The sequence below is a fragment of the Sorex araneus genome, chromosome 4 (assembly GCF_027595985.1).
Source record: "Sorex araneus isolate mSorAra2 chromosome 4, mSorAra2.pri, whole genome shotgun sequence".
NCBI lineage: Eukaryota > Metazoa > Chordata > Mammalia > Eulipotyphla > Soricidae > Sorex > Sorex araneus.
Genome location: NC_073305.1, coordinates 204639397 through 204655191, shown reverse-complemented (window position 1 = coordinate 204655191; position 15795 = coordinate 204639397). Strand labels below are relative to the sequence as shown.

The window sequence follows — 15795 nt, the reverse complement described above, 5'->3', positions numbered from 1 at the left end:
CCCCGAGAGCCAGGAAGCAAAGTCGTGAGGATTTTTGGGTGAAAGAGCAGGTGCTGGTCCAGGGTAGGACCCTCAAAGGGCGGGGAGAGAGAGATTCCGTGTTTTCTTTCAGGACAAACGTCACAATCCCCAGACCCCGGTGGGGAGGAAGGAGACCAAACTGCGAGTGAAAACCGAGACCCAGGGAGAGGGGGTGGTCGCCGTGAGGAGAAACGTCAGGGCCGAGACGGAGGCTGGCGGCTGGAGGCACCGAACCTCCGGCGCAGAGGGAGGCAAATGAGGACAGGAGCATCCGGGTGAAAGCGGGGCCCAAGCGAAAGGAATTTCAGTTCCCACTCCCCGACTCGGGTTTTGACTCCAGCCGGGTGGGCAGACGCCCGGCGCGGGGGTGGGGTGGGGGGAGGCCTCGGCCCGCCCCCGAAGTGAATCAGACCGTACCATCGTGCTCCCCGAGGGGTGGCCGCCGGTCGCGGGCTGGTTCCGCAGAGAGCAGCCCGCGTTCTTCGTCCTGCACATGGGGTCGCGCACATCCCGCTCCCGTCTCCCGGGTAACCGGGGCTCCCCCTCTGTCCGCTCGGCCTGGGGCGCCCCGGCCCCCGCGCGCAGTCGGGCCGCGTCTCCCCGGCCGCAGCGCGCGTGGTGCGGCCCCCCCGCGGCAGGAGGCGGGGCGCCTACTTAAGCCCCGACGCAGGAGGCGGGGCCGCCCAGTCCTCGCGGCGTCGCTGCTCCGCGGAGTCGGGTTCTGGTTGCTGGGCGGCCTCTGCGCGCGTGCGCGAACATGGCCTCAAACGGTAAGCGAGGGCGCGAGGCGGCGGTGGCGCGCCGGCCCGGGGCCTCGTTCCCTGGCGGCGGGGCCGGTGTGTGTCGGCGGGCCCGGGGCGGCCGGTCGCCGCGAGTGCATTCTCGCACCGCAGTGGCGGGAAGCCGCGGGAAGGGGCGAAGGGGAGGCCGATGTCGCCATTTTGTTTGCCTCTCCAGGAGCCCCGCGCGGGTTCGGGAGGCCGCCTCTGCGCGGCCCCTTTCCTGGAGGTGAGGGATGGGGGAGGCGCGTCTCGGGGCTTGGAAACGTGGGACCAGGACGGACGCGCGCACCGGCGGCGGCGGCGGCCTTCGCCCGCTCCCCACCCACCCCCCCGGGCTTCCCGGCCCGCTCGGGCCCGCTTTGTCGCAGTGCTGCATCCGGGCACTCGCCGCGCGCACGCGCCCTGCCGGCCCCTCCCCCCAGGCGCGCACCCCCTCCCGCCTCGTGTCGGCCCCGCTTTTTGTCGCGAGACCCTCGGCCGCCCGCTCCGCCGCGCGCGTCCGGCGTGGGGCTCGCCCCCGAGGTCCTTCGGGAAGGGGCGGGACCGCCGCGTTCCCGCCTGCTCTGCCACGCGGCGGGGGCGGAGGCTCGGGCCCGCGCATTCTAGGTGGGGATGGGGGGTGGGCGGGGGTTGGGGGGTCGTGCGACGCACTCGGGGGCCTGGCCCCCGTCGGTATTTGTGCCTAAAATCACGCCTTCTGGGCTGGGGGCCAAGGGAACGGCCGCCCGGGCCACACCCTCTGCGGGCCCCGGAGTCCCCGCCGGTGGGGGACGCGCCTCGTTTCCGGGGCGCCCACCAGCGGGTCTCAGCCGCCGCCGATCTTGATGGTGGCGTTTCCGAAGCGCCCGTCGCATCCGTTGTGGGCACGGGGCAGGGGCGAGCCCGTGCGTGGTGATCTCTGTTCAGAGGGTCGTGCGGACTCTTCCCCGGGCTACCTGGCGGTGTCTGCAGGGAGAAGCCCCTTCCCGGGCTCTGAGGTTGGCGGAGGGGGAAGTTTCGCCCCTGCACGCGCTCGGTGGGTGCAGCCGGGGTGGGGGTGGGGGTTCAGCCTGCGGTGCGTGGAAACGGGCCTGTTCTGTCCCCGGAAGAAAGGGCGGTGCCGGCGGTGCCGGCCTCCGCGTTCGGGTTGACTTCCTGTCTGGGTCTGTGTTCATCGATCAGCTCTGCCCTTCCCGGGCATGGCCGAGGGTAATGTGGTTCCGTTTGTCTTTTGCAGACTATACCCAACAAGCAACCCAAAGGTAAGTGTCGTTTCCGTGGCTGCCGCTGGGGAGAGGGCGGGAAGGCGCAGGCGACGGGTCTTGATGGAAACGCTTCCCTCCTCTCCAGTTACGGGGCCTACCCCACCCAGCCTGGGCAGGGCTATTCCCAGCAGAGCAATCAGCCCTACGGACAGCAGAGCTACGGTGGGTACGGCCAGTCGGATACTTCGGGCTACGGCCAGAGCAGCTACGGCTCTTCTTACGGACAGACCCAGAACAGTGAGTGCCTGACCGCCTCTCCGCCTCTGCCTGCCCTTTAGACCTGGTTCCAGGATGCAGCAGTGCTGGGGGCTTCTGGGGCTACGCTGGCCGTGGGGGTGGGGTTGAACCTGGCTTTTGCGCATGCACACCCTGACCTTGATTCAACCCTTGACTGTTTCTTTACAGCCCATGTAGTGCCGGGAAACTACTAACCCTGGTTTTCATTAAATTCCTTGGAATCAGTCCTGTCCAACAAAAATGTTTGTTCACTTGTAATTCTTTGGCTTATTTTAAGGCCACACCTAGCGGTGCTCAGGGCTTACTCCTGGTGGGATTCTGGGGAACATGGGGTTCCAGGAATCAAACTACAGCCAGCCATGTACAAAGGCGAATTGTACTGTTTCTCCAGCCCCTGACTTGTAATTCTTGGCTTATTTCCCCTTTGGTCTTTTTGGTGCTGGGGGTGTTTGAGCTCTCTTTCCTGCCCCTCTCCCTTTGTTTCCTTGGATTTTTTACTCTCATCTTTCCTTCCCTCCCATTTTTGGGCCACACCTGGCTGTGTCCAGGGTTTAGTTATCTGGGGCCATAGGGTGATCGGACCTCAGTTGGCACGTGCCCAGCAGCACCTTACTGCTGTGCTCTCGGGCCCTTAGCCATTTTGCATTTCTATTTTCTGATTTCTGGGCCATACCCATGGTTCAGAGAGGACCATGTGGGATGCCAGGCATTGAACTGGGGTTGGCTATGTACAAGTCAAGAGTCTTACCCAGTGTATTATGTATTATGAAAGATTTACTTAGGACTGAGAGTCTGTTTATCCTCACATCCACGCCTCAGAGAACTGGCACACATCAAAAACTAAGACCAACCAGTGCTGGGGGTGGCAGGTGGTACTGAGACTCAAACCCAGTTCTTCTGCATGCAGAATATGTGCTCAGTTTGTTGAGCTCTGGTCTTGGGCGTGGGGTTGTAAGAATTCGCTTCTGAGAGGCTGACAACAATATGGGTGGTCACTAGGTAGTATTTAATGTTTCCTTACGCATGTACCGGGTTGTTTTTCTCTCAGAGCGTTTGTGGTTGTGTTTTCTTTGAAGCAGGCTATGGCACTCAGTCCGCTCCCCAGGGATACGGCTCAGCTGGTGGCTATGGCAGCAGTCAGAGTTCTCAGTCGTCCTATGGACAGCAGTCCTCCTACCCTGGCTACGGCCAGCAGCCAGCCCCGAGCAGTACCTCGGGAAGGTAAGGGAGAGGCCTTTGGTGCTGCTGGGGGTGCTGGGGGGAGGGGCACGCCTGGCTCAGTGCCTGGGGTTTGCTTCTGATGTTGCTCAGGGCCATGGGGTGCTGTATGCACGTAGGGGGCGCTTTTCTCTGCTTCCTGGCTTGGGGGTGGAGTTGCAGATGAACTGATGAGGATCGAGGGGACCAGGGTTTTGATGGTGATGAGCGAGGAGTAATGGGCAGTTGGCGGGGAAGGGCAGTGGGCCTTCCGGTACGGAGAATGAAATGTAGCGCTAGTCTGATCGTTCCTTTTGTTTCCCTTAGTTACGGCAGCAGTTCTCAGAGCAGCAGCTATGGGCAGCCCCAGAGTGGCGGCTATGGCCAGCAGTCTGGCTATGGTGGGCAGCAGCAAAGCTATGGACAGCAGCAAAGCTCCTATAATCCACCTCAAGGTTATGGACAGCAGAACCAGTACAACAGCAGCAGTGGAGGTGGTGGCGGGGGTGGTGGAGGTGAGGAAGTGCCTTCAGCTTGGTTTCCTGCCTGTTGTCTCTAAGGGTCAACATTTTCCCTTGGGGTTCTTACCTGAGAAGTGTTCTTTAAAGTCTTTCCAAGTTATCTTTTTATTCCTATTGTCATTAGTTCTTTGACATTGTGAATCATTTATTTCATGTTAATCTATGTTTTATTTTTTTCTCTCAATTTTCCTGAGTGTTTTTTTTTCTGGGTGTGGGTGTGGGGGTAGTTTGGGCCACAACCCAGCAGTGCCCAGGGGTTACTCCTGGCTCTGCACTTAGGAATCACTCCTGGTGGTTCTTGGGACCAATTGGGGTGCCAGGGATTGGGCCTGGGTTGGCCGTGAGCAAGGCAGACACCTTATCTGCTGTCCTCCGACCCCTCACGTTTTTAATTTAAGCATCTTTTCTTTCCTGACAGGTAACTATGGCCAAGATCAGTCCTCCATGAGTGGTGGAGGTGGCGGTTATGGCAATCAAGACCAGAGTGGTGGTGGCGGTGGCTACGGGGGAGGCCAACAGGACCGTGGGGGCCGCGGCCGGGGCGGTGGCGGTGGTTACAACCGCAGCAGTGGTGGCTATGAACCCAGAGGTCGTGGAGGTGGCCGTGGAGGCAGAGGCGGCATGGGGTAGGTGTCTTGTGAGCCAGGGAGTATATCAGTGGGAAGGGAGGGTTGCATGAACTCCCTCAAACCCCTTACGCAGTCCCTTACTTTAGTTGCATGGTTGGTCTTACTCTAGGGATTTCTGAAGGCTTTGGGGGACAGTGACTGTTGCTCATACCTACCCATTTCATTTTTGTGATAACTTGGGGTATTGACAACTCCAACCCACACCTCTGAGTAGAGATTTGAGTATTGACGCTTCAGTTTCCGAAAAAGGGGAAAACTATTACGAGTGTGTATGGATTGGAGTCATTGATGCCATAGGCAAGAAACATGGAAGTAAAGACTTCTTTCTCTGCAAGGGACACAAACGAACCCACTCCTGGGAAATAGGGAAACTTGTTGCTTGTCTTCCCATGTGTCTTCTGAGGGAGTTCTCACCGCTTAACCTGACTTCAGCTTCCAGGAATGGTCACTCCTCCCGTATTCTGTAGTCACTTGAGTCCACCATCCATCAGTTTGACTTATGCTAGTTTGACAGTAATGATTTTGTGTGACTTGGTTTATGGGTCTATCTGAAGTGTGCAGACCTTTCGTATTAGTACCCCATCTATAATCCCCTCTGTCCTCGTTTCCTCGGTTACTTGTCCCAACTGGACCTCTTTCCTTCCCATTGTAGTTGATTTGAAATAGTCAAACCTTAGGTTTGATGTTAAAACAGTTGTCAAATCTGTGCTATATAGGATTTAAAAGGACCCTCATGTCTCTCCCTTGAGAGGGGGAGGGATGTCTGTGTTTCTTTTATGGGGAAAGTCTTTTAATTTTTTAAATTTGTGTATGGTAAGTATTCAGAGGTGGGTGGGGGCAGTTTCAAAAACCATAAAGAAGTAAGGAAAACACTGTTGTGTGTGTGTGTTATATGAAAAACTTAAAAAAAAAAAGAAAAAGAAAAGAAAAACAACTGTTATGTGACTGTTAACTTGCTCTGCATTTTATGTGCCACAGGTATGAAAGGTGACATTGCAAAATACTCCGCTCTTCTCACAGTGTAGAAGGGGTGACCCCGGGGGCGGGGGGAATCCAAACAACTCAGTAGATAGGGTAGGGCCTAGCTAAGTCTGTCTTGCTTTATGGGGAAGTTGCCTTTGGTTTTGACTTTTTATGGAATGGGGTTGGGTCTGCTTGCTGCTTTCAAAGCAAAAACCATAAAAATGTGTTCAGGGCTACCCCAGCCTGGTGTGCATTGTCTTCTGGGTCAATTGGGGGTAGGGTTTTTAAATCAACTACTGGGTTAGCCACTTGCGACAAGAGGAAAAAACATCTGCTACATCTGAAGAAGGACCAAGGAAAATTGGGTCTTTTTTTTTTTCCAGAGGAATTAGATATATAAACTTTTAAAGCAAAATCCTTAAAAGCTGTGTCTGAGAAATTGCACACGAGTGTGTGACATACTCCAAGGTCAGACAAGGGGTGGTCAGGAAGGAGAACATATTTTAGTAGCCACTTGTATCTCTTCCCAAAGCACCCACTCATGTTTGGGGAATGTTAAAACAAAAATCAAAAACCCGCCCTTTTGTAGCCGTTGGAAGCTTCATGTCCTTTCTTCTAACTTGTCTTCTCCAGCGGAAGTGACCGTGGTGGCTTCAATAAATTTGGTGGTAAGTGAACAGAGTTTCCAAAATTCCCAACTCCCGGCAATGCTTTGTCTGATTGTTCATTTGCAGATGTCTTAGCGTGTTTTAAGTGTCCCAGGCTTTGAAGTGTCCAGTGCCACCTCCAGAGAGGGGTGGGGTAGAATGCCACCTGCTGCTGGATGTGTGCTAAATGGAGGCAGGCAGGGGGTAACACTCGGCAGGCGTCTGGTACCAATTTGGTGTGACCCAGGTTAATGAGAGGTGTCTAGTAGGCCTCTGACAGGAGTGTTGCCACACCTGGCACTTAGTACCCGCCATGACAAGAAACTGGAGAGTGTGTGCTGGAACACTGTGGTGCCAACTTGGCTTTAGGGCCCTTTTGATCAGTGTGTCCCAGGCTAGTGTGTGTGTGCGCGTGTGTAACATCTTTGAAATGTCTTAATTCTGGAAGAGATGTGAACTATTGCCCTGCCCTGAGGATGGTGAAGTTGGTGTTTATATATTAAATGCTGGATGGTATCAATACATTACAATTCTACATATATGTGCTTAATCTCAATTCCGATGGGCAAATTTATAGAAACTTAGATCTGGGAAGGAAGGTGTGGACCTCAAGAAAGGTTGGGAGCGTGTGGCTCCTGGGAAATAACCAGGTCTTAACAGCACAAAAGGAATTTGTGGGAAAATTTGAGAAGTCTCCCAGTAAGCTGGAACTTTTCTGGTTTGGTTAACAAAAAGGTTTCTTGAAAGATTTGTCTCAACATTTTAAGCCAAAGGCTTGGGTTCATGATTCTTAGGTGTCATTGAGTGTGGGTACAATATTTATGGTGAATTCAGATAAACTTTGGTCAAAGATACGGTCTCTGGGGGGAAAAAAGAGGCTGTGTTAATGGAAATACGGTTTCTGGTCTGTTCCCTGGGAGATGATTTAAAAATATAGCTATTATGTATGTTTTTTTTTTTAAATTTTCATGTGGTTTTGGGGAAACAACATGGTTTTAAGAATGGTTTTAAAGACGCAATTAAAAATTGTTCACAAGGGATAAGTGTTTGGTGTTTGGAGAAACTGGATGGATGCACATCACATTGCTGGTAGTAAGCCCATTTCTCTGTGGCGTGAGAAAATAGGGCCAAGCTATGAGTTGGTTTGGTAACTTCACTTGGTCTCCCTCCTGCCCCCTTCATCTTCCCGAACCCCCAAATCTGCTGAGGACATTTTCCAGCCTGAGCTGGGGGAGGCAGCATTTTCTGAAGTGTGGAGTTGTCTCTGTGGGGACTCAAGTTACAGATCGTAAGCACAGCCAGCTGTGTCTTCCCAGCCCTGCCTAGGATTTTCTCCTCTGGCCAGGCCAGGGTTTGGAGTGAGGCTGTGAGCACTTAACCTGATAAAAATTGTAAGGATTTGAATTTGGTGTTGATTTTTTTTTTTCCTCTGTCTATCCTTTGACTAATGGCACCTCTTTTCCTTGTTTTTTTGTTTTTGTTTTTGTTTTGTTTTTGTTTTTGTTTTTTCATGTCATTTAAGGCCCGCGGGACCAAGGATCACGTCATGACTCCGGTGAGTCTGCATATGGCATGAAAGTATAGAAGTAAACTGGTACTCCAGGCTTTTCCACCCTGATGTTTCAGGAATCTGAAAAGGAGCATTGGGAGGAGGAGGAATATGGGGGTTGGGGGGTTGGGGGGAGCTTCAGCAGCAAATGAGCTGAGGAATGAGCATGTATCTGAAATTCACCCCTGGCAATTTAGTAGGCCTGGGAGAAGCCTTAAAACCTGCCTCTGAAATCTCTGGAGAGGCTAGTGCATGGATTTGTGGGACACACATGTAGATATGACGAACCAAATTTATGAACAAAAGGTAGTGTGTATCTTAAAAGCAATTGAAGAGGGGCTAGAGCGATAGGACAAGCAGGGGAGAGTGATTGTCTTGCACGTGGCTGACCAGGTTTGATCCTCGGCATTCCATATGGTCCCCTGAGCACCATCAGGAGTAATTACTGAGTGCAGAGCCAGGAATAACCCCAGAGCATCACTGGGTGTGACCAAAAAGAAAAAAAAATTGAACGGGCTAAAGTGATGGTACAGTGGTTAGGACATTTGCCTTGCATAGGGCCAATCGGGGGTCAATCCTCGGCATCCTATATGGTCCCCTCAAGTACTTTCAGGAGTGATACTTGAGTAGAACCAGGAGTAACTCCTGAGCGTCTCTGGGTGTGACCCAAAAAACAATTTTAAAAAAAGTAATTGAAATATAGTTCATAGTAGTAATGAAGTTACTTTTAGATGTAGAACGCTACACCAATCCAGTTTAAGATTTCCCACCATGGGGCTGGAGCGATAGCACAGCGGGTAGGGCGTTTGCCTTGCACACGGCCGACCCGGGTTCTAATCCCAGCATCCCATATGGTCCCCTGAGCACCGCCAGGGGTAATTCCTGAGTGAAGAGCCAGGAGTAACCCCTGTGCATTGCTGGGTGTGACCCAAAAACCAAAAAAAAAAAAAAAAAAAGATTTCCCACCATTTTTTGTGCGCTCCTAGTATATCTGTGCTCTCCTAGTATATCTCCTAGTATATACATTTAAAGTTTTGGGTTTTCATGCAAAATAGGTCTACTTTGTTGTCTTAAGTTTACAGTGAGTCTAGTTTACTATATTCATCTTGGCAGAGCTGATGGACTATGTTTCTAAAGTTATAAAGCTAGATTTGTGAAATGGCTATGCAAATAGTAGGTTTATGAATTTCATTTGTCTTAACAGCTAAGCTAAATTACATTGGTCTAGAAAATATTTAAAAAATGTATTGGTTTTTAGACCAGGCCCTGTTGGGGGCATTTCCTATTGATCCTAAGCAATTGTTAGGGTATTGGGTCAATCAAATCCAGGCCTACAGCACACATGCTGTTTCCCTGGTCCAGAATTTTTATTTTTGGGGGGTTTGGGGGCCACAACTGGTGGTGCTCAGAGTTTAGTCCTGGCTCTGCTCTGGTTTTATTCCTGACAGTGTCAGACCATGTCTCTGTAGGGATCACTCCTGGTGGGGCTCAGGGACCCTGTGGGGTGCTGGAGATTGAACTGCACGCAAGGAATCAGTGAGGCAAGCCTCTTGCCTGCTTTTTAGAAATAAGAGTTTTTATATTTGTTTATTTATTTTAGCTTTTTGGGTCATACCCGACGATGCTCAGGGGTTACTCCTGGCTTTGCACTCAGGAATTACTCCTGGCAGTGCTTGGGGGACCATATGGGATGCCGGGGATCAAACTCGGGTCGGCACGTGCAAGGCAAACGCTCTACCCGCTGTGCTATCGCTCCGGCCCCAGGATTTTTATTTTAGTGAAGCAGAAGTTGTGGGTGGGTGGGTGGGGAGCAACACCAGGTGATGCTCAAGGGCTGCTTGTGGCTCTGCACTTAGGGATTTCTCGAAGCAGTGCTTGGGGGACCCATATGGGAAGGATGCTGGAGGTTGATCACAGGTTGTGTGTGTGTGCAAGGCAAGCACCCTGCTGTACTTGAGACCAAACGAAAGTTTTTATTGAAAAAAAAAAAGGTGTGAGGGGAGAGAAAGGAGTATGTTTTCAAGAGAGAAATGGACTTCATCAGAGTGGAAAAAGCCCTTAAAATTTTTTGTTTTGGGGACACCCTGATGGTGCTATTGCTCTGGCCCTAAACTGGATTTTAATTTATTTTTTGGGTCATACGAAGGTGCTCGGGGGTGCAGGAGGTTATTCCTGGCTCTGTACTCAGGAATTGCTCCTGGCTTTGCTGGGACGGGTCTGGAGTGTGGGGTGGGGCATATGGGATGCTGGGGATTTAACCCTGGTTGGTCGTGTGCAGGGCAGAAGCCCTATCCGCTTTACTGTTGCTCTGGCCTTTAGAATTTTTAAAGCTGAATATTCAGTTGTCTTTGAGGACCGAGGAAATAGATCTCGAAGGGCTGAAGCACAGAGTACTTGCTTTGTGGTAACAAAGTGCACCCTCTAGCATCTCCATTTGATCTAACAGGGTTTTTGTTTGTTTTTGGACCACAATTCGTGGTGCTCTGGGCTTATTCTTGATGGTGCTTGGTAGTCACCACCTGTGCTGTGACTTGGATCAGTCACAGCAAATGCACCATTTCTTTGGCCCTGAAACAACTCTTTAATTTTGATGATGTTGGAAATGTAATCAGGACCTTATATGTGAAGCCTGTTATACAGTATCCCTGGGCCGTATTCCTGGTCCTAGCAAGTATTGAATAACTAACTTCTGTTTTAACTTGGATCTCCATATTTAACATTTTCTTCTGTTTTCCACAAGCAGAACAGGATAATTCAGACAACAACACCATCTTCGTGCAAGGCCTGGGCGAGAATGTTACAATCGAGTCTGTGGCTGATTACTTCAAGCAGATTGGCATAATTAAGGTACTTTGCAGAGCAGAGTGGTAGTGTCTTCATTGTGGGGTTTTGGGTTTCACACAGTTTACATTTTTCAAACAAAAGTGATGTCCTAAACATTTGAATTTGGTAGTCTGATATTTAGTTAATAAAGTGGGAAGCCATTGTAATCAGTAACTTAATTTAAGAGTAGGAGATGGGGGATTGGAACAATAGTACAGCAGGTAGAGTGTTTGCCCCTGGCATCCCATATGGTCCCTCAAGCACCGCCAGGAGTAATTCCTGAATGCAGAGCTAGGAATAACCCCTGAGCATTGCCAGGTATGACCAAAAAAGCCCCTCCACCTCCCTCCCCGCAAAGAAAAAGTAGGAGATGGGCAAGTTAACTTCCAAGTAGTAACTTGGAAGAGAGGATCTGGAGTTTGGTTATGATAAACATTAGTTTCTGGAGGAGGAAGGGGGAAGGGGGAAATGAGTTATATTCTGTAAGACTGATGTAATTCATGTTGCTTTTCTAGACAAATAAGAAAACGGGCCAGCCCATGATTAATTTGTACACAGACAGGGAAACGGGCAAGCTGAAGGGAGAGGCCACGGTATCATTTGATGATCCCCCTTCTGCTAAAGCAGCCATTGATTGGTTTGATGGTATGTCTGGGAGTGTTTGGGTGGGGATATGGAGCATGTAATCTTGGGAATGGGCTACATATTGAGGCTCCCTTTGAATGGAATCAGTTATCTGCTACTTGTGTAATGGTAGTTTCTCTCTGTCATGGTAGATTCTCTTGTGTTCACACCTCACTAGATTCTGAACCTTTACAGGAAGTCAGCCTTCCTGGTCATACTGTCATTTTGACAGAACACCAGAACATGTTGTCAGGGATTGAACTTCCTGTGTTTGAAGCATATGTTCTGCCTCTGAAGTACATTCTCACCCCTACCCGTGTTTTTTTTTCTTAAAATGCCTCCTTTATTGCTTTAGGTAAAGAATTTTCTGGAAATCCTATCAAGGTCTCATTTGCGACTCGTCGGGCAGACTTCAATAGAGGTGGCGGGAATGGCCGTGGAGGACGAGGGCGAGGAGGTAAGGGGCTGCTTTCTTTTGCTGGTGGAAAGAGGTGTTGGCGAGGGGTGGGTGTCAAGGCTCGCACGGGACAGGTTAGGGTCATCCAGGTTGGCATGGGAGCAGACTCGCTTGTATCCAACAGGACCCATGGGCCGTGGAGGCTATGGAGGTGGCGGCAGTGGCGGTGGCGGCCGGGGCGGCTTCCCCAGTGGAGGAGGTGGTGGTGGAGGACAGCAGCGAGCTGGGGACTGGAAGTGTCCTAACCCGTGAGTGAAACTTTTCTTTTTCCCTCATTATAAGCACGAGAAAGAAGTGTGTGTCCTTACTAGTACGGCAGTTTCCCAAGGCCACACAGTGGGGTCTTGTTTGACCAAGAGATTGCCTGTATAAAGTTGCCGCATTTGACAAGGTATTGAGTTCAATTCGGTTTTTGTTGTGGCTTCTCAGAAGCAAGCTTTTTTTTTTTTTTTGGCTTCAGGGATGCTTTAGTTTCCTTACAGTGAAGCCACAGGAGTCTACTTCTAGTTGTGGGTTTTGTTTCCTCCTCCTCCACTCCTCCAAACTGTCTTTTCCTTAGGACTTGTGAAAACATGAACTTTTCTTGGAGGAATGAATGCAACCAGTGTAAAGCCCCTAAACCAGATGGCCCAGGAGGGGGACCAGGAGGCTCTCACATGGGTAAGGAAAAACGCTAGTAATGGGCCGGCTGATGGTACAGTGGGTTGTATAACCTGGGTTTGATGCCCAGTCCCCTGAGCATTGTTGGCCCGATAGGTTCCTGAGCACTGTTGGGGGTGGTGACCTAGGATCATGGTGCAGCAGGGCCTGAGGGCTGCGCATCCTCAGGCCCTGGTACTCTCTAGTGACAGTGCTAGGCCGGGGGGTAGTAGAAGGGGCAGGACTTAGAGGAAATGACACCTTGTTTATTCTTCTGTCCTAGGGGGTAACTATGGAGACGATCGTCGTGGTGGCAGAGGAGGCTATGATCGGGGCGGCTACCGAGGCCGTGGAGGGGACCGCGGGGGCTTCCGAGGGGGCCGGGGTGGTGGGGACAGAGGTGGTTTTGGCCCTGGCAAGATGGACTCCAGGTAAGAAAGACTAGAAACTGGAAAAAAAAACACCACAGATGACTGGGGAGGATGGGTTGCAAGATTTTCTTAGGGAAGTGGTGAAGTGGTTTCATCTTTCATCTTGATGGGTGTGTTGAGATCTACACATGCCAGTAGTGGGGTCGAGGGGGGGGGAAATTAGCTTGGAGGGACCCGCTTACAGAAATAAACGTATCTTGTGGTTGGGTAGCAGGGGCTTCAAGCAAAGGGTTTTGGGGTGTGAGCTTGAAGAGGTTGCAACTCGGACCTAATGGCTGCTTTTTCTTCCAGGGGTGAGCACAGACAGGATCGCAGGGAGCGGCCCTATTAGCCTGGCTTCTGAGGCTCTGGAGCAGCTTTTCTTCCTGTACCCAGTGTTAACCTCCTTTTATTTTGTAACCTTCAAATTAGTGATCACCCGCTGGTTTTTTGTGTCGGACTATGTAATTGTAACCATACCTCTGGTTCCCATTAAAAACCATTGTTTTAGTTAAATATTTTCCCTTCCCCCCTCTTCTCTCCTGGAGGATTGATGTATGCATCAGGAATGTGGGGAACTTTTAATCTTTCAGGCATCCTGCCGAGCAGGAACTGGAATAAAGTGTTTGATACTGGTTCAGGGGAGAAAAGGTCAAGTAGTATCCTTGAAAAGAGTGATAAAACCGTTGTGTTATGGCAAAAACCTGATACATGGATGGGGTTAAGAATGGGATATCATGAGTGCTGCCCCAAATGGATCCAGCTTGCGGAATTTACCGCTTTCATGTACTTCATGTGTGTGGTGGGTGGGTGGGTGGTGGGTGGGGATATTTTGCCACAGCAGGTGGTGCTCAGGTACTATAGAAATGACCCCTGCATGTGGGGAATTACAGCCGGGGCGTTGGAAAACAGGTCAAGAGCTGTGTGCATGTAATTTGTGTCTACTGTTTTGACTTTTTAATTCTAAGGGTGGGGGGCAATGTATAAGTTTGCCTTGGACAAGGGGGTAAAGCAGTCATGATGCCAGAGCACAGGATTAGGACCAAATTGTTTTTTCTGCAGGAAGTAGAGTAACTTGAGTATCAGCTATAGAACTGGAGTTTTTCTCAATCTGTAGTCACGGTACTGCCAAAAATTAAATGTAATGTTATTTGGCTCTAAGTTAGAAAATAATAGTTTTCATTGAGATAGTACAAGTACAGTGGGTAGGGTGCTTGCCCTGGGTTTGATTCCCAGCATCCCATAGAGTCCTCTGAGCCCACCAGGAGTGATTCCTAAATGCAGAGCCAGGAGTGGGCCTTGAGCACTGCTATAGTAGCAACAGTTCATAGTTTTCTGACATTCTGTTCTCAGCATTTCATGTTTTGTGGTGCTTCAGGCTAGGACTGTTGGCTGAGTGAGTAGGGTCACTCCCAGGGGTACTTGGGAACGGTTGGACCTGCCTGATGCTAGCATGATCTCAGTCCCATGAGCTCAGCACCCAGACTCTGAAATGACCGTGGGGAGCAGATTCACACCAAGTGTTTGTTTGGGCCTTACCGGTGCTTGGACTTGAGGTGCGGGACGTGGGAGTGAGATCGATGTACGTGGGATTGAGAGCTGGGCAAGGGAGGCGGAAGCTATCTTGCTGGGTAACAAACCGAGAATGAGAGGTTTGAGTCTCAAATGGGCCGAGGCTCAGAAAGGCCCTTTCGAGGGGGAGCGAGAGGGCCTTGGAGGGAGATATGGGGAAAGGGCAGTGCCAGTGATGGAAACTTAAGGAAAGTTCTGTTTTCCGTATTGCTCTCTTGTATCCCAGACTGCCTTTCTCCATCCAGCGCTGTGCAGTGTGTGCTGGGATTGAATGGTTCCCAAATCATTTTCTTCAGCTTGTGGAGATATCTTGGGCTTCTATTTCTTTTTCTTTTTTCTTGTTTGGCTTTTTGGAGCATATCTTGCAACCAGGGGTTACTCCTTGTGGTGCTTGGTGGATCTTAACGGATGCTGGGGATCAAACCTGGGTTACTACTGGCTCTGCATTCGAATTACTCCTGGCAGTGTTTGGGGGACCATATGGGATGCGGGGATTGAACCTGGGTCGGCCGCGTGCAAGGCAAACGCCCTACCCACTGGACTACTGCTTCTTTTCTTGGGGCTGGAGCGATAGCACAGCGAGTAGAGCATTTGCCTTGCACGCGGCCGACCTGGGTTCGATTCCCAGCGTCTCATGGTTCCCCCGAGCACCTCCAGGAGTAATTGCTGAGTGCAGTCAGGAGTAATCCCCTGAGCATTGCTGGGTGTGATCCAAAAAGCAAAAAAAAGAAAAAAATTTCTCCTCTTACATCAAGGTGCTTCTATCTGCTTTCATGGAATTGCATCTTAAAAGTGCTGCCACTTAGTTTGGTGTTGATGCCATGCCTGGCAGTACTCGGGCTTTGCTATGGCTCTGTGCTCAGGAGTCTGGCTCGGCTTGGGAGACCTTACGGGGTCCTGGGGGTTGAATTTGGGTCAGCTCTGTGCATAGAAAAGCTCTGTGCTGTACTATCATTCCAACTAACAACCTCCTCCGACTTTTTTTTTTTTTTTTGGTGGGGGAAGCAAGGTAGTTTTTAAAACTGAAATTTAAGATGTGAGGGAAGAGAGGGAGCAGCTGTCTCGGTAGTCTCTGCCTGTCTTCACTCTGGAGAAGCCTGAGTGCTCCCTCTCCCTTACGTCTAAGTTTTAATTACTAAAAAAAAAAAAAAGACCTTGCATTGCAAAAAAGATGAATTTTTGTTTAGCTTGTGGCGCTGGGGGGAACGCGGGGAGGTCATATCTGCCAAGACCAAGACAGTTCTTGGTGCATGTGGCAGAGACAAGGGTCGGAGTAATTTTGTAATCTTACTTCACTGCATAATTTTATGCCATTTGTGTTGTCTCCTTCTCCCAGCCCCCCATGGTGTGCGGCCGTTGTGCAAAATGTTTTCTTTTTTCCTGTGCCAGAGATTTCACTTTGTCATTGAACCGCCTTCCTGGCCCTGTGAAACTTTCTGGTTTTGTTTTGGGGTCACACTTGGAAGTGCTCAGGGATTGC

The 15795-nt window shown here is 50.6% G+C and overlaps 1 protein-coding gene across 2 annotated transcripts; it reads left to right on the top strand.

Annotated features, from left to right (window-relative positions):
* The first annotated feature begins 703 nt into the window (after positions 1-703).
* On the top strand, positions 704-13380 carry FUS (FUS RNA binding protein). Of its 2 annotated transcripts, none has more exons than XM_055136403.1 (15): positions 704-791; positions 2020-2044; positions 2133-2284; positions 3364-3505; positions 3809-3996; positions 4421-4628; positions 6228-6262; positions 7764-7796; positions 10534-10637; positions 11129-11258; positions 11593-11694; positions 11819-11942; positions 12254-12354; positions 12617-12764; positions 13056-13380. In XM_055136403.1, the coding sequence occupies exons 1-15, from the start codon at positions 779-781 to the stop codon at positions 13093-13095; spliced, it is 1545 nt and encodes a 514-aa protein (XP_054992378.1). In that variant the 5' UTR covers positions 704-778; the 3' UTR covers positions 13096-13380. The 2 variants fall into 2 exon arrangements, with proteins under 2 accessions (XP_054992378.1, XP_054992377.1); XM_055136402.1 differs by having other exon boundaries at positions 3361-3505.
* The last annotated feature ends 2415 nt before the right edge of the window (positions 13381-15795 follow it).